We start from the raw sequence: 19,808 nt of genomic DNA on the forward strand, positions 1-19,808 counted from the left end.
TGAAAGCACTTAAGTTGTTATATTATATTCCCTAAAACACACAAAGAACTATGTTTTGGGGGAAAATAAGCAGTAGTTTTATATATACTTATTTATTCCTACATTGTTCCACAAGATAGAAAAGAAATAAATAGTTCCTTATATCTACTTCTGGCATGACATACTGAAACATATTCTAGAATAAAAGCTGTATCCTCCTACACCTGGCTCTACCACCACAGAAGGCCATGTGAACTGAGCCAATCACTTAACTTCTCTAAGGCTCAGAATTGCAGCCATAAACTAGAGATAAAAACAATTTTCCTGTACAGCTCACAGAATTATCATAAAGTTCAAATAAGCTAATGCATATTAAATTACTTTATAAACTTTATTGTAGTTTACACAAATGTAAGCTATCATCATAATCTTGCCTCTTTTTAGATTTTGAGTTGTCAGGAATGGTGTGGTACTGCATAAATTTACAGCTGGATTGAGAAAGCTTGGGGGATGCCTGAATGTCTGGCCTTGACTCTGGGCCAAAAAATGAAAAGTGAGATTTATGGTGTGCTGCTTAGACTCTGAATCTCCTCTGGTAATGCTCACGTAGGATCTGCTTACTGATGGCTTTCACCTGGTGTAACTGGTTAGACAGCCAGGCTGGACTATGTGACCAGAGGAGCAAAAAACCTTCACTAAGCTTTCCTGAAGCCAAGATTCATTGTACACATCTTGGTGGTTCAACCTGGAGACAAAGAATGTCTTTGTATGCAGAAAGACCATAGAGTACTTGTGTCTGGATGTCACCGGGGCCTCCTATGCTTCCCTATGCTCTTTTTCTTACTGCACAACATCCTTTGCTTTTAAATAGAAGCCTTATGGGGGTATGCTCTGTGGAGTCTTGTGAGTCATTTCAAATATTCAAACTTGTGAAATCTTTAAAGTTGTCCAAAAAAGTAATTCTAATTTTATTTTATGAAGGAACTTTCATAACTATATATTTAAACTATTTTACGTGGAAATGTTTTAGATATATGTGTGCTTATGTATATGCTGTTATAAAGGTCAAAACCAGTTTTCATTAAAAAAATTTGATAGATAGCCTCATTCACCAAAGGGCAGACAGCAGAAGCAAGAAGAACTACAATTCTGCAGCCTGTGGAAGGAACACCACATTCACCAAAAGACAGACAAAATGAAAAGGCAGAGGACTATGTACCAGATGAAGGAACAAGATAAAACCCCAGGAAAACAACTAAATGAAGTGGAGATAGGCAACCTTCCAGAAAAAGAATGCAGAATAATGACAGTGAAGATGATCCAGGACCTCGGAAAAAGAATGGAGGCAAAGATCAAGAAGATGCAAGAAATATTTAACAAAGACCTAGAAGAATTAAAGAACAAGCACTTAGAAGAACTAAAGGACAAACAAACAGAGATGAACAATACAATAACTGAAATGAAATGTATACTAGAAGGAATCAATAGCAGAATAACTGAGGCAGAAGAAAGGAAAAGTGACCTGGAAGACAGATTCCAGTGGAATTCACTACCACGGAACAGAATAAAGAAAAAAGAATGAAAAGAAATGAAGACAGCCTAAGAGACCTCTGGGACAACATTAAATGCAACAACATTCGCATTATAGGGGTCCCAGAAGGAGAAGAGAGAGAGAAAGGACCCGAGAAAATATGTGAAGAGATTATAATCGAAAACTTCCCTAACGTGGGAAAGGAAACAGTCACCCAAGTTCAGGAAGCACAGAGAGTCCCAGGCAATATAAACCCAAACAGAAACACACCAAGACACATAGTAATCAAACTGACAAAAATTAAAGACAAAGAAAAATTATTGAAAGCAACAATGGAAAAATGACAAATAACATACAAGGGAACTCCCATAAGGTTAACAGCTGATTTCTCAGCAGAAACTCTACAAGCCAGAAGGGAGTGGCACGATATATTTAAAGTGATGAAAGGGAAGAACCTACAACCAAGATTACACTACCCGGCAAGGATCTCATTCAGGTTCGATGGAGAAATCAAAAGCTTTACAGACAAGCAAAAGCTAAGAGAATTCAGCACCACCAAACCAGCTCTACAACAAATGCTAAAGGAACTTCTCTAAGTGGGAAACACAAGAGAAGAAAAGGCCCTACAAAAACAAACCCATAACAGTTAAGAAAATGGTAATAGGAACATACATATTAATAATTACCTTAAACATGAATGGATTAAATGCTCCAACCAAAAGACACAGGCTTGCTGAATGGATACGAAAACAAGATCCATATATATGCCGTCTACAAGAGACCCACTTCAGACCTAGGGACACATACAGACTGAAAGTGAGGGGACGGAAAAAGATATTCCATGCTAATGGAAATCAAAAGAAAGCTGGAGTAGCAATACTCATATCAGATAAAATAGACTTTAAAATAAAGAATGTTACAAGAGGCAAGGACACAACATAATGATCAGAGGATCAATCCAAGAAGAAGATATAACAATTATAAATATATATGCACCCAACATAGGAGCACCTCAATATATAAGGCCACTTCTAACAGCTATAAAAAAGGAAACAGACAGTAACACAGTAATAGTGGGGAACTTTAACACCTCACTTACACCAGTGGACAGATCATCCAGACAGAAAATTAATAAGGAAACACAAACTTTAAATGACATAATAGAGCAGATAGATTTAATTGCCATCTATAGGACATTCCATCCAAAAACAGATTAAACTTTCTTCTCAAGTGCACACGGAACATCCTCCAGGATAGATTACACCTTGGGTCACAAATCAAGCCTCGGTAAATTTAAGAAAACTGAAATCATATCAAGCATCTATTGCAACCACAACGCTATGAGATTAGAAATCAATTAACAGGGAAAAAACGTAGAAAACAAAACACATGGAGGATAAACAATACGTTACTGAATAATCAAGAGATCACTGAACAAATCAAACAGGAAATCAAAAAATACCTAGAGACAAATGACAAAGAAAACACGACCATCCAAAACCTATGGGATGCAGCAAAAGCAGTTCTAAAAGGGAAGTTTATAGCAATACAATCCTACTTCAAGAAACAAGAAAAATCTCAAATAAACAACTTAACCTTACACCTAAAGGAACCAGAGAAAGAAGAACAAACAAAACCCAAAGTTAGTAGAAGGAAAGAAATCATTAAGATCAGGGCAGAAATAAATGAAATAGAAACAAAGAAAACAATAGCGAAGATCAATAAAGTTAAAAACTGTTTTTTTGAGAAGATAAACAAAATGGATAAACCTTTAGTTAGACTCATCAAGAAAAAGAGAGAGAGGACTCAAATAAATAAAATTAGACATGAAAAGGAGAAGTTACAATGGACACCACAGAAAACAGAGCATCATAAGAGACTACTACAAGCAACTCTATGCCAATAAAATGGACAACCTGGAAGAAATGGACAAATTCTTAGAAAGGTATAATCTTCCAAGACTGAACCAGGAGGAAATAGAAAATATGAACAGACCAATCACAAGTAATGAAATTGAAACTGTGATTAAAAATCTTCCAACAAACAAAAGCCCAGGACCAGATGGCTTCACAGGTGAATTCTATCAAACATTTAGAGAACAGTTAACACCTATCCTCCTCAAACTCTTCCAAAAAATTGTAGAGGAAGGAACACTCCCAAACTGATTCTATGAGGCCACCATCACCCTGATACCAAAACCAGACAGAGATACTACAAAGAAAGAAAATTACAGACCAATATCACTGATAAATATAGATACAAAAATACTCAACAGAACACTAGCAAACAGAATCCAACAACACATTAAAAGTATCATACACCATGATCAAGTGGGATTTATCCCAGGGATGCAAGGATTCTTCAATATATACAAATCAATCAATGTGATACACCATATTAACAAACTGAAGGATAAAAACCATACGATCATCTCAATAGATGCAGAAAAAGCTTTTGACAAAATTCAACACCCATTTATGATAAAAACTCTCCAGCAAGTAGGCATAGAGGGAACCTACCTCACCATAATAAAGGCCATATACGACAAACCCACGGCAAGCATCATTCTCAATGGTGAAAAACTGAAAGCATTTCCTCTAAGATCAGGAACAAGACAAGGAGGTCCACTCTCACTGCTATTATTCAACATAGTTTTGGAAATCCTAGCCATGGCAATCAGAAAAGAAAAAGAAATAAAAGGAATATAAATTGGAAAAGAAGGACTAAAACTGTCACTCTTTGCAGATGACATGACACTATACAGACAGAATCCTAAAGATGGCACCAGAAAACTACTAGAGCTAATCAACGAATTTTGTAAAGTTGCAGGATACAAAATTAATGCACAGAAATCTCTGGCATTCCTATACACTAACAATGAAAGATCAGCAAGAGAAATTAAGGAAACAATCCCATTCACCACTGCAACCAAAAGAAAAAAATCCCTAGGAATAAACCTACCTAAGGAGGTAAAAGACCTGTACTCAGAAAACTGTAAGACACTGATGAAAGAAATCAAAGATGACACAAACAGATGGAGAGATATACCATGTTCTTAATTTGGAAGAAGCAACATTGTGAAAATGACTATACTACACAAGGCAATCTACAGATTCAACACAATCACTATCAAATTACAAGTAGCAGTTTTTACAGAACTAGAACAAAAAATATTAAAATTTGTATGGAGACACAAAAGACCCCAAATAGCCAAAGCAGTCTTGAGGGAAAAAAACGGAGCTAGAGGAATCAGACTCCCTGACTTCAGACTATACTACAAGGCTACAGTAATCAAGACAATATGGTACTGGCACAAAAACAGAAATATAGATCAATGGAACAGGACCGAAAGCCCAGAGATAAACCCACGCACCTATGGTCAACTAATCTATGACAAAGGAGGCAAGGATATACAATGGAGAAAAGATACTCTTTTCAATAGTGGTGCTAGGAAAACTGGACAGCTTCATGTAAAAGAATGAAACTAGAACACTCCCTAACACCATACACAAAATTAAACTCAAAATGGATTAAAGACCTAAATGTAAGACCGGACACTATGAAACTCTTAGAGGAAAACATAGGAAGAACACTCTTTGACATAAATCACAGCAAGCTCTTTTTTGATCCACCTCCTAGAGTAATGGAAATAAAAAGAAAAATAAACAAATGGGACCTAATGAAACTTAGAAGTTTTTGCACAGCAAAGGAAACTACAAACAAGATGAAAAGACAACCCTCAGTATGGGAGAAAATATTTGCAAACGAATCAACAGACAAAGCATTAATCTCCAAAACATATAAACAGCTCATGCAGCTCAGTATTAAAAAAACAAACAACTCAATCAAAAATGGGCTGAAGGGCTTCCCTCGTGGCGCAGTGGTTGAGAATCTGCCTGCTAATGCAGGGGACATGGGTTTGAGCCCTGGTCTGGGAAGGTCCCACATGCCATGGAGCAACTAGGCCCCTGAGCCACAACTACTGAGCCTGCGCGTCTGGAGCCTGTGCTCCGCAACAAGAGAGGCCGCGATAGTGAAGAGGCCCGCGCACAGTGATGAACAGTGGCCCCCTCTCACCGCAACTAGAGAAAGCCCTCGCACAGAAACAAGGACCCAACACAGCCAAATAAATAAATAAATAAATAAAAGAAAAAAAAAAAAACAACTGCTCTTCGTGGTTTAAAAAAAAACAAAAAAGGGCAGAAGACCTAAACACGACATTTCTCCAAAGAAGACATACAGATTGCCAAGAGGCACGTGAAAAGCTGCTCAACATCACTAATTATTAGAGAAATGCAGATCAAAACTACAGTGAGGTATCACCACACACCAGTTAGAATGGGCATCATCAGAAAATCTACAAACAACAAATGCTGGAGAGGGTGTGGAGAAAAGGGAACCCTCTTGCACTGTTGGTGGGAATGTAAATTGATACAGCCACTAGAGAGAACAGTATGGAGGTTCCTTAAAAAACTAAAAACAGAATTACTATATGACCCAGCAATCCCACTACTGGGCATATACCCAGAGAAAACCATAATTCAAAAAGACACATGCACCCCAATGTTCATTGCAGCACTATTTACAATAGCCAGGGCATGGAAGCAACTTAAATGCCCATCGACAGATGAATGGATAAAGAAGATGTGGTACATATATACAATGGAATATTACTCAGCCATAATAAGGAACAAAATTGGGTCATTTGTGGAGACGTAGATGGATCTAGAGACTGTCATACAGAGTGAAGTAAGTCAGAAAGAGAAAAACAAATATCATCTATTAATGTATATATGTGGAATCTAGAAAAATGGTACAGATGAACCGGTTTGCAAGGCAGAAATAGAGACACAGATGTAGAGCAAAATGTACTGGACACCAAGGGGGGAAAGTGGCAGGGGAGGGGTGGTGGTGCTGGGATGAATTGGGAGATTGGGATTGACATATATACACTAATATGTATAAAGTAGATGGCTAATAAGAACCTGCTGTTTAAAAAATAAATAAAATTAAATTTTAAAAAATTGATAAATAATAAATAAGAATACTTATATTCCTACAAAGGGATATTTTTAAAAACACATTATTTCATTTCTAGGTATGCTTCCATGTCAAAGAATGTAAAATTTCTGAGATTTTTCTTTAATGTAATTTTCATCACTTATAATATTAAAGAGATTTGATCTTTAAAAAGCAAAGATTTGCTCTGTTAAGCAAAGTATAACCAGATATAACATAAAACAGAGGATATAATTAAATGTAGTTTATATAAGTATATATTTAAATTATAGCATTAACTTGTACAGAAATTAAAGTGCTTTAATTATTAATACCATTTTTTTTTGAGATTTGAGTCCATTTTAAGATAAATTTTTGTCTGTTTTTGCAGGTTCATATCAAGAGAACTCTAGAAATGTGTACAATATTTCTTTCATACAATGAAAAGTGATAACATTTTGAGAGAAATAAAACTAGTTTTTATGGATTTGATATATATTCTAAATTTTAGAATTTAAAATAAAAGAAAAATGCATACATTAGCTACTTTAGTAAGTTCTTCTATAAGTATCCAGTAAAATGAAGCCAATCATTTATGCTTTAAAAGTTTAGAAAATCTCCAAACAATTTTAGACAAAATTCTGAATTTTTAAGATCACTTCTGCTTTTAGCAAACTGATAGTAAGTAGGAAAACAGGAAAAAAGTTTATTTTAATTTTTTCTTCTTTCAATTTTTAGTAGCAGTCTAATTAAAACTATTCAAAGGACAGAAGCCTACAAAGAAACTCTAAAAGCAATAGATACTAATAATCCATGTACTGAGTTATCAAAACTTTAAAACAGAGGCTACTCAGTCGTGAAACAGTTCATTTGTGTATAATTTTTACATAATTCAAAATTATATACAATTCAAAGTAGTTCAAAATTCTAAGTTCTATTTTGGAATATAATTTTTCATCATACTAGTAGTAGTTCTCTATACTTTCTTTGTATGAAAGCAAGCTTTGCCTCCATCTGAGTCTTATTCATTCAGAATGTCTGGGAATGGTACCTGCTCATCTCTGTTTTTCAGAATCTCTATAGATGATTACGGCATACAGCTACTGCCTTAGATTTGACAGAATAACTGCACAATCAATATGTTTATCTTTAAAAAAAGATTTAAAATCATTATTCCAAATACAATTTTAGAGTTATATAACTTTGGGTACCACTGACAAAGTGGAGAACATATTAATTCATTTTCTATTATTAAATAGGCTTACACAGTGGACATGCTCAAAAAATGTTTACTATGTGCCTGTGATGTTTGGAACATCGAAGGTGTTCTTTAAGGTAATACAAAACACACAAAGAAAGGTGAGATACAGTAATCTTTAGGAGGGTCACAAAGCATACTTTAAGCATCACAAAAGATTAAAATGAAGTTATCAGTATTATGATTCAGAGTAGGTAGTACATTTGCATTTAGTTCAGGGAATATTAAAGTGGGAAGTATTTACATTAAGAACTGGCAGAGGAACAGTAAATCTCACAAGCAGAGACAAAGAAAAAGCTTCAGGAAGGAACAAAGTAAGTTCAAGCATAAAGGTAGGAAAGTGTAGGGCTTGTTTAGGGAAGAAGAGAACTAAGACTGAAAAGGCAATGGGGGTTACAATATCAATGACCTTAATTGACAAGTGAGGTGATCTGTATTAATTTAAGGGCAATGGAGAGCTGCTCAAATAATGGAATCAGAGCTGCACTTCAGGAATTTAAATGAGTAAGAGGCAGGGAATGTGTAACTAGAGTGATGGTAACAATAAGCAAGCGGTTCCACTGAGAGAGATGGCATAGATTTCACAGAGACAGAATCTAAGAGACTGCATCCATCCACTCTTTGAACAAATATTTATTGAATGCTTACAATATGCCAGGCACTATGAATGTAATCTGGACATGTTGAGCTTCACATGTTTGTGGGTCACTCAGCTTTTGTTTGTTTGTTTGTTTTTAACTGTATTTCCGGAGCCCTACACTTATTTTATTGAGCACCTAACTACACTAAGCACTGTTGTCACTGGTGATGCGGTGGCAAACAAGGGAGACAAAGCCCCTGACCTCATGAAGTTTACATTGTTTTAGAGGGAGACAGATAGTAAATATGTAAACAAATAAATGAGATGATTTCAGAAAGTGATAATGCAATGAAGCAAATGATATATAACAATGGGAGAGAGATCTGGGTCATCAGTGACAACCTGTCTAAAGAAGGACCATTTGAGCTAAGGTTTAAAGGACAATGGGATCGATTTAAAAAAAATCTAAGGTCAAAGAGTTATAGCAGAGGGAATTAATGATAAATGCAAAGAGTATGAGAAAGGTACTTAAATAAATGACAATTCGCTGGGATGTATCAGAGAGAGAAAGTGTATGGGGTAGTTAGAGGAAGGCAGAGAGGTCAGATCATATATGTGCCTTTAGGCATAGTGAGAATTTTGGAATTTGTTCCAGTTGCAATGAAATCCACTGAGTGTGGTAAGCAGGTGAGTGATGTGATTTGTTTGATGCTTTCAGGAGACTTCTTGGGCTGGTGTGTGGAGAATAAATAACAGTGAGATAAGAGTGAAAGCAGGGAGACCAGAGAGGAGGCAAATGCAAGCAAGAGAGAGTGACGGCTTGGGGTAGCGATGATAGTGGTGATGACTGGATGTGTGATAATCTGGATACAAAGCCCACACGACTTGGATGTGGGGGTAAAGCAAAGGCGAGGAATCAAGCAAAATCCCTAGGTTGGGTGAGGGTGTTGGTTACTAAGAGGGGGAAGATTTCCACTCCTTACTTCAATCACAGCAATTCCACTTTTACCAGTATACTGGGGTTCTATGTATAAGATTTTTTTAAACTAAAAATAGTTTGAAAACCACTGCCCTAGTGATTCAAGTATAGAGCTCAACAAAGTGATCAAGGTCAGAGGTACCTATGTGGGAAACACTGAAAGTTTAAGTTGGGTAGGGTAAAGGTAATCATTTAAGGAGAGGGGGAAAGGTGTGTAACATGGATAGCAATTTAAGAAATTTCTACTTTTAGTAGGGTAGGATAAGGAAATGGGAAAAGCAAAGGAAAGGAAATGGTGACAAGGGTCAGAGAAGAAATTGGGACACAAATACAAAAGACCTAGTAGAAAAATGTTCAAGAAGGACAGAAAAATCATCAATCAAAAAGAATCAATAACCAAGGAGAATGAAGGATTTTGTTTTAAGGCAAAAAAGGTACCAGTCATCTTGAGGAGAAGAACAGAGATACGGGACCAAATCCAAATTGAAAGAAATTCTGAAGAGTGACTATAGCAAATACAGGCTCTTCTTCCAAGCAATTTCAAAGAATGAGAAGAAAATATAGTAATCTGAGGAATCATCAGGGGAGGTATATATACCTGAGGTCTTGGAAGAAACACACAAGAGACTAAGATTTTTAAAAAGAATGAATATAACTGATGGAACAACATACCAGAAGAAACAGAGCTTAGGGTTGTACAGCTGGCAAAGACCTGGGGATATAACAATAGAGAGGAGGGAAAAAGAAAGGAATACTTCATCTGGTTCCTAGAAATTATAGCAGCAACAACAAAGGCAAGGCTCATTTCCAGAGGAAGGGAGGGAAGTATCTGCTGTCCACTTATTACATTAATACTAACTCGTAAATCTATTAGCAACTGATTTGTAAATATCATACAAGCCTACCTACACGGGTTGGATACTAAAGTAGAGTAGAGAAGAGCAAAGACAATAAGAATTATAGTACACTGCAACACTCAAGGAAGCTCATTTTATTTCTATTGCAGAGATTAAGAAATTGTGAGATCGAGATTGACATATACACACTACTATATATAAAATAACTAATAAGAACCTACTGTATAGAACACGATACTCTACTCAATACTCTGTAATGGCCTACATGGGAAAAGAATCTAAAAGAAGTGGATACGTGTATATGTATAACTGATTTACTTTGCTGTACACCTGAAACTAACACAACATTGTAAATCAAATATACTCCAATAAAAATTTTTTAAAAAATAAAATAAAATAAAAAACTAAAATTCATTCAGTTAAGCAACCTGCCCAAGTCAATAGAAAATTAAAAGTAAGAATACTAATCTAGAGCTGTCTGACTTCAAAACCTATGCTCTTTATACTTCACACTACACAGAAGCGCACTTTTAGGTTAGGTGTGCAAATGTGGAGTGTTTGCAAAATAAAATTATAATTATCAATAAAATACATATTTTGAAATAAACTAGTAATCACCTATTAGAGGCAAAAGTTCCAAACAATGAAGTTATGAATTTGTTTCTGCTCTTGACCAGTAGGTTCTAGAAGTAAAGTCTCATATTCTTCTTTACGCCCCTGAAAGATTAAGTGGGAAAGATACAAACAGTTTTGAATAAGGGGTGACCAACTAACCCCTTAAATAACATTAAAGTAAAACAGTGTGAAGAGATAGGAAACTGACAGCAAAAACCTATTTTTTATCTTAAAACATGTTTCTATGCTCAGAAAACTAGCTGCCAACACATAAGGAACTGTCTGGCAATTCTTATGACTAAGCACATCTGCTCAGGGCCATTTCTCACACGGGATAGTTTCCAAGAGACACTATGAATCAAAACTAGTGATCCATGAATTCCAGATTTCCATAGCATTTTTATAATAAAAGACGCAATAATATTCAAATTGGAACATGAAACATCTGAGAAAAATCTGTTATCTCAGCTAAAATAAAACTATTACCTCGCAAAGGTACATATACAGTAGTTCCCACACGTTCCAAGACTCTCAGGGGATGCCTGAAACTGTAGATTGTACTGAGCCTTATGTATACCATGTTTTTTCTTATACGTATGCATCTATGGTAAAGTTAAAATTGGGCACAAGAAGAGATTACTGACAATCACTAATAAAACAATTATAACAATATACTGTAATAAAAGTTATGTGAATGTGGTCTTTCTCTCTCTCTCTCACTGTACAAATTTAATGCCTTTTTCATCTTAACCAACACTTATCATGTACTGTGGCTGTAACTTCTGCAGTTTGAGGTGCAACAGCAAAATCAGCATGAATTTCTTTCTCCTTCTTCACAATTTTACGGATAGAAGATTCGTTTTTACCATTGATCTTAGCAACCTCAGCAGAAGATTTTTTTCTTTCTTTATTAAATGGAGAGATTTCACCTCCTCATTAAAGGAAGCACTTCAAGCCTTCTCTTTGGCAACTCTGATTTGCCAGCATCACTACTTGTGTGCTTTGGGGCCATTATTAAGTAAAATAAGGGTTACTTAAACACAAGCACTGCAGTACCCTAAGTGTCAATCTGATAGCCGAGAGCCCATAAGTGATGGGATACGGTGGGATACAGTGGACAAAATGATGATTCACGACTGGGCAAGATAAAGCAGGATGGCGTGAGACTTCATCACACAGGACTACTAACTGGACGCATATTACTGCATGGCTGAAGAATATAAAATATAATTTTCTAAATAATGACAGTTGTGCCCCAAAAGATCAATGGCAAAATACACAAATAGAAAACCCACGTAAATTAGTTCAGCTTTGCCCCTCTGGTGAAGTGCAATTTAATTAATTAACTGACTTAATGACTCAAAAAGGTTTTTTTTGAGCACTTGCCATGTATCTAGCACTGTCTTAGATGATGGCAAGGTAAAAATGGCTGAATTATGATCCACGCCTTTAAGGAGCTTAAAAACTAGCAAAGAGAGATTGATTTGCAAAGAATTAAGTACATTGAAGTGTTAAAAATACTGTGACAGATACATGTGCAGTCTACAGCTGAGGCACAAAGGAAGGCATGTTTGGTTCTACCTGGGGAGGAAGAAACAAAGATTCAGAAAATGATTTCTAGAAGATAGCACACTTCTGTACCTTGAAAGTTGAGAAGATATTTATCAGGAAAGGGCATTTCAGGCAGCCTGAACAACGTGAGCAAAGGTAGGGATTTATGAAATAGCATGGCTTGTTTGGGAAACTAACAATAGTTCAGGAAATTGAGATGCAGGGTGACAAGATATAGAGTTAAGTAGCCAGGGGTCAGGTCGTAGAAGGCTTCATGTCATGCTAGAAAATTTGGATTATATCCCATAGGCATTTTGTAGCCACTGAAGGAGATTGACATGTTCAGATTCTATTTTTTTTTTTAAAGGAATTCCTTTATTTTTATTATTTATTTATTTATTTTTGGCTGAGTTGGGTCTTCGTTTCTGTGCGAGGGCTTCCTCTAGCTGCGGCAAGCGGGGGCCACTCTTCATCGCGGTGCGCGGGCCTCTCACTATCGCGGCCTCTCTTGTTGCGGAGCACAGGCTCCAGACGCGCAGGCTCAGTAGTTGTGGCTCACGGGCCTAGTTGCTCCGCGGCATGTGGGATCCTCCCAGACCAGGGCTCGAACCCGTGTCCCCTGCATTGGCAGGCAGATTCTCAACCACTGCGCCACCAGGGAAGCCCCAGATTCTATTTTTGAAAGATCACTTTGATGATAGTACAAAAAAGGAAGATGGAGAAGAGGTAAGCCAAATTGGAGGTTACTGCAGTAGCTCAGATGAGATGACGGATTGAGCAAAGGCAATAACAATATAATGATGCAGAGGTGAAGGATCTGAGAGACATTTAGAAGGTAGAGTTGGGACAGAAAAGAATTTAGGATACCTCCTAGTTTTCTGAAGCAGAAACTGGATGATGCCATTTATAAATACAAAGGGAAGATTCAGGAGATACAATAACAAGCTTAGTTTAGTGCTTCTGACCTATCTGGGTGGAGATAACCAGGAGAACCTCAAGCTACAAAAATTTAATGGGCTCTTACCTTTAGAGATTATTGAAGCCACAAAAGTGTACATGAGATGAAACAGGTCAAATTTCAACAATTTTGAGGCTGTCATATCATACATAACCTTATTAAAGACTATTTCTAAACTCAGAGCACATATGTCTATAAGTTCTCAATAAATACAAAATAAATAGATTGATAAGTTATAGATTGTTTATATGAAAACAGTTATCTATGTCTGCTAATGATATCATTCCTTAGTGGCTAAAATTTTTTTCTAATAAATATTCTGATAATGCCACTCTGATGAGAAGATAATATGAATCCCTGTGCAAATGCTTCAGAGTCAATCTTTACAGTACATTCTTTTACAAAGGTAATATTGGTTATTCCTGAAAGATATACACAAATGAAATCCTTTCCTTCAAAGATTTTACAAGGCAGATATGAAATCTGAGCACATATGGCTTGAAAAATATTTCCATAACTCAGCTAAATACACATTATAAACAATATATATGACAAAAAGTCACCTGAAGAAAAATAGCACACAATCTCAGTTAAAATGAATAAATGCTCAGTATATCTACAAGAAAAGAAGAGTAAAAATCTGGCGGAATGAACCAGAGACGTCTTCCTGGAGAAGGCAAGTTTTAACCAGATTTATAAAATTATAAATTTTCTACAAAACAGAATAATGATCAAAGGCAACAAGGAAGGGACCAAAAGTTCTTCCATGAGACACAGCAAAATGACTATTGTACGTAACTAGAGGGTTGGGAAGGACCAGGTGAATGAAGGTTCTTTCAAACTAGGCTGACAAGTTTTCTCTGCTATGATAGGGTATCAGCAGAAACTCTCAAAAAGGAAAACGATAAAAGCTTTAATTATAAATTCACATGATTCTCATTTTTTTTTTGCACCATAACATCAGACAGCAAATGAAACTAATATGTTTTCAGTTTAATTACAAACTTAAACAAAGCTAGTGTTTAAAGAGTTTCTAATGTAGTTATTCTTGGCATGGATATATAGGGCATCTCAAAACCTTAATTCTGGTAATATCAATATGCCCATCATTCAGAATCTGTCAAACTTGAAAGCAACATCCTTTTCCCTAAAAGAAGCATCTGCTTATCCTTATGTTCTTTCAAATCTGTGGCAGGAAAAGCAAGCATAGTTTTATGTATACAACTCTGAACTGCTTAGTGTTAAGCTATGGAATATTGTCAGTAAATATTATGGCAAAGTTGTTCATGGACAATTAAACACTTAAGACATTTTAGGCTTTAGAAAACCCAAACTAGCTTTGTTAATCTCCAATTTATAATCTTTAGGCCCAAATGTCCAAAAGCCAAATGACACAGTTGTCAAAAAACAATGTATCCACTCATCATTCTTTCTTTAACAATCAACTCTCATTCTTGACTTCCTTACTGCTGTGAATACTGTCAGAAAGTCAGGTTTAGAAACTCACTAGATTAGCAATTACAAGATGCAAGTTCTAATTTGGCTCCTCTTTGAATTTGTGGTGCAACCCTGGACAAGACAATTTCTGAGACTTTGGTTCAGTTTGGTTTTCTTCCATAAATTTAGGAACTTGAACTAAATGATTAAGATAACTTTAGCCATAAAATTTCATGATTTTTCCCATCCTTTAGCCCAATATCACCATTTTCTCTATGTATAGCCTTTTATTTGCATTTTTATTTTCTATTTTCATTATCATCATATCATAGTGGTCTTTATGAACCAGTTTCCTTACTCATTTTCCTTCCAAAATCTCCACACCCAGACTTACCCACATATACCATAAATCTCATATTCTCTTTTTTCTTCTACTCTTTTTGGAACCTTGAGTGCAGAGTTGAGTTAATCACAGTATTCTTTCCATAACCCCATTATCTACCCATGACTATTAGCTGTGAAAGACCTGCTCTTATTTGTTTATTTTCATTGTTTTCCTCTTCATTCCCAATGGCTCTCTCATTCCCCTTCATTTTGTAGGTTCACATTAAAATATGATATATCCATGGATATATACATATACTGGTAAAACATACATCGTTATTTGCATGTATGTGTTTTTGTACTATAGATCCATACCTCTTTTTACTTTCTTAATATAAACCTTGTTTTCTAGATCTACCTATGTTGCTGTTACTACATCTTTACATGTAAATACATGTTTCTAAATGATGCACAGTATTCCATGGGATGCAATTACCACATTTTACTATCCATTTCCTTAGTGGCAGACACCTAGGCCACCTATAATTCCCTACTTCTACAAATAGTCTACTTGTAGACAATCACTAGACATAATCACTAACTTGAAATTAGGGCATACTATTTCCGGAAATGTTTTTATTTATTTCTTTAATAGCATATGTGCGTGCACACACACACTATATATATACGAATATGTGTATATATATGTACACACACATACTTTTAAATTATTTTACTATATATGACAATATGAATATATAACTAAATATATATGTATATCATATAACTAAAACATACATATACATAATCAATACACATTACTGATTAAAACATTTGAAATGTATATGAACTGCATAATACTGCAGTCTTCTTTGGTACCTTGTTATTACACTCCACATTATATTTTTGACATTGATAACTGGGTCTGATGTAGTATCTCATTATTTAACTTGCATTTTCCTGACTGCTATGACTTCTGAAATGTTTGTTCATATCATTTGCCCAATAGTCTATGGATTTTTATTTTTATTGATGCTTAGGTAACGTATCCTCAACACTAACACGCTGCCAGTTACGTGCATTGCAAATGTCTTCTCACAGACTGTGGGTTGCCTTTTCATTTGACTTATATTAATTTTTGTAACAGAAGTTTTACATTTTAACATACTCAAATATATCAATCTTTTCCTTTTTGGCTTGCATTTAAATTTTGATTAAGAAGTACTTCCCTAGCAAAATTTATTAAAGGGAGATTTTCAGGTATTTTAAAATCTGCAAAGCTTTTCATTTTTACATTTACTTATTTAATCCATAAAACCATGTAAATGCCTAAATGCGAAAAGCAAAACTTCACACGTTTTTTTTTTTCCATAGATAGCAACAATTCCTAACATGATTGTTTCCCTACTGATTTATAACGCCACCTCTGTCATGTACTAAACTATACATATATTCTTCCTTCTGTTCTATGTTGCCAAACTCAAGTTCTTGTAAATAACATTGCATTTTATTCTTCTATAGAATTGTTTTCATAAATGACACTTCACCATTTCATGATGTTAGGATTAGATTATCAAGTTTCTCTCTCACACACATACACACACACACTATAGGGGTTTTAATATGAACTCTATTCTGATTTTAAAGATGTGGGAAGACTTATTCTCATTAGAGACTTTAATGTTCCCAACCAACTAAATTTTCCATTTAGTTCATCTGTATATCTTGCATTTCCTTGCTGAGACTTTCCATTTCCTTGTTGGGAATGCTTTTCATTTGTTTCAAGCTTGTTCATAATTTCTCATTAATGCATTTTATGATGGCTGTTTAAAATTTTTGTCACATAATTTTAACATCTCTGTCATCTAAGTGTTGGGTCTACTGATTGTCTTTTTCATTTGAATTGAGATTTTCCTGATTCTTGGCATGATGAGTGACTTTGATAGAAACCTATCAAATAGGTTTTAGATTATTTTAGTTTATTTCCTCTGATACCTTTCCTTTGGGGGAATAAGGGGCTGTCTTTTACTGCGAGGTAGAGGTAGAAGTCCAAACTCCCTACTAGGCCTTTCTAGGATGGGTATAGGTGGGTCCATAGTTTTTTTTCCTTTGGTACCTGGCTAGAGTAGAGAGGTGATTGTTCAAAATTTTTTGTCATGCTTGGCTTCTCCTTTCCTGGTCCTTTGGCTAGAGGGAGAAAGTCTTTGTTGGCACTTTTCTTTTTTGGTCTGTGCCTTGTTGGTATTGTCAGATTGCTGGCTTCTTCTGTTCCAACTCTGGGATATATGGGGTAAAAAAGCAAAAACAAAACTCAAATCAAAAAGTCAAGGGAACCGACCACAGTGTCATTCCTTGGATCCTGAGGCACCTAACCAATCTGCTTTCTTCTCTCCACCTTTCGGTCTTCCTATGTTTGTTTTGTACTTATGCCCTGGGGTTTTAGTTGTTCTTAGCAGGAGGAACAGAAGAAAGCACTGATCCATCTTCTCACCATTGATTTTTAATAATAATGTTTACTATAATTCAACACCTAGTTAAACCTTTTTTTTCTCTTTAGTTACTAAGGTTATTATTTCTAACATTTTTCAGAACACATACACTCATAAACTACTTTGGGTATTTAACTGATATCCAGCTGGAACGACTCTCCCTGCTTCCATGTTTTGCCTCTCTACAAGTCTATTTTCAATACGGCAGTCAGAGTGATCAATCCCATTAAAATATAAATCAGATCATGTCAATCTTCTGTTAAAAACTATTTCTATTTCATCCATAGTAAAAAAATCAAAGTCCTCACAATGGCCTACAAGGTCCCATATCACCTTGTCTCCCACCATCTGTAACATTTCTGACCTTATCTACTACTACCCTCTTCCTAGTTTACTGTGTTCCAGATATACTAGTGTGAGAAACTGTAAAAGTGGTCCAAAATTCTTCTCTCTCTTATTCACATCTTTGCAACATGATGTTGAAAATCTTCCCATCAAAAGGGGTATCTTTTTCCCTATCCTTTGAATTTGGGTTGACCATGTGACTTGCTTTGCCATGAGAAATTACCAAGTATTGGGTTGGCCAAAAGGTTCGTTCAGTTTTGTCCATAAGATGGCTCTAGTAACACTTAGTTGTCTTTAACTTCACTTGAAACAATTTTATTAGATTGTATGTGACAGCTGTCATATCAGTGTGCATTTAAAAAAAGACATCAAAATTGGTGAATTTTTGTGTAGCCGTTTTAATATTGAAGATGGAAGGAAAAAAGCAACATTTTGGCATATTATGATTTACTATTTCATAAAAGGTAAAAACGGAACACAAAAAAGATTTGTGCAGTGAATGGAGAAGGTGCTGTGACTGATTGAACATGTCAAATGTGGTTTGCGAAGTTCCGTGCTGGAGATTTCTTGCTGGATGATCCTCCACAGTCAGGTAGACCAGTTGAAGTTGATAGCGATCAAATCGAGACATTAAGTGAGAACAATCAATGTTACACCACGCGGGAGATAGCCAACATACTCAAAATATCCAAATCAAGCGTTGAAAATCATTTGCACCAGCTTGGTTATGTTCATCGCTTTGATGTTTGGGTTCCACATAAGTGAAAAAAATCTTGACCATATTTCCATATGTGATTCTCCACTTAAAAGTAATGAAAACGTTCCGTTTTTAAAACAAATTGTGACGGGTGATGAAAAGTGGATACTGTACAATAATGTGGAATGGAAGAGATCATGGGGCAAGTGAAAAGAACCACCATCAACCACATCAAAGGCCGGTCTTCATCCAGAGAAGGTGATGTTGTGTATATGGTAGGACTGGAAGGGAGTCCTCTATTATGAGCTCCTTCTGGAAAACCAAACGATTAATTCCAATGAGTACGGCTCCCAGTTAGACCAACTGAAAGCAGCACTCGATGAAAAGCGTCCAGAATTAGTCAACAGAAAATGTATAATCTTCCATCAGGATAATGCAAGACCGCATGTTTCTTTGATGACCAGGCAAAAAACGGTTACAGCTTGGCTGGGAAATTCTGATTCATCCGCCATATTCGCCAGACATTGCATCTTCAGATTTCCATTTATTTCAGTCTTTACAAAATTCCCTTAATGGAATGAATTTCAATTCCCTGGAGGACTGTAAAAGACATCTGGAATAGTTCTTTGCTCAAAAAGATAAAGTTTTGGGAAGATGGAATTATGAAGCTGCCTGAAAAATGGCAGAAGGTAGTGGAACAAAACGGTGAATATGTTGTTCAATAAAGTTCTTGGTGAAAATGAAAAATGTGTCTTTTATTTTTATTTAAAAACCGAAGGCACTTTTTGGTCAACCCAATATGATCCAAGAGAGACTTGGAAAGTATTTGTACGTTGGGATTTGCTCTCTTGCTATTCTGGGGAACAGCCAAGTGAAGAAGTAAGATTTGCCTTGTTGACCTGGTGAAGAGACTGCCAATTGCCAGACAGGTTTATCATCTGCTGCCAACTACCAGACCATCCTGCTAGCAGACCGACCAGCTGGCTAGAGACAAATAGACAAGTTCAGTAGATATCAGCCCTGGAGGCCCAGACCAGAAAACCTGTTCTCTTCTCTCCCAAATCATAATCTAAATAAGTTATTGCTTTGAGTCACCAAGTTTTGCAATGGTTTGTTATTCAGCAATAGATAAGAGGCATCTAGCTTCCTCGCTGTTCCCCAAGCACATTTCCACCTCTGCAATGGCAAGTTCTTTACTCTAGACACTTTC

The 19,808-nt window shown here is 35.8% G+C and overlaps 1 protein-coding gene across 6 annotated transcripts in view; it reads right to left on the reverse strand.

Annotated features, from left to right (window-relative positions):
* Positions 1-19,808, reverse strand: part of LOC309627643 (sodium channel and clathrin linker 1-like) — a 224,099-nt gene that overhangs the window by 100,710 nt on the left and 103,581 nt on the right. The window contains exons 10-11 of one of the 6 annotated variants that reach the window (XM_082389786.1): positions 17,184-17,343; positions 4,094-10,899 (exon numbers count right to left, since the gene is read on the reverse strand). In XM_082389786.1, coding sequence (XP_082245912.1) covers positions 10,804-10,899; positions 17,184-17,343 — 256 coding nt within the window. In that variant the 3' untranslated portion in view covers positions 4,094-10,803. Of the gene's footprint in view, positions 1-6; positions 10,900-17,183; positions 19,583-19,808 lie in introns of those variants that run through there. The other 5 variants (XM_082389787.1, XM_082389789.1, XM_082389791.1 and 2 more) reach the window with 5 other exon arrangements.

The sequence above is a fragment of the Balaenoptera borealis genome, assembly GCF_965194805.1.
Source record: "Balaenoptera borealis genome assembly, chromosome: 4".
Classification (NCBI taxonomy): domain Eukaryota; kingdom Metazoa; phylum Chordata; class Mammalia; order Artiodactyla; family Balaenopteridae; genus Balaenoptera; species Balaenoptera borealis.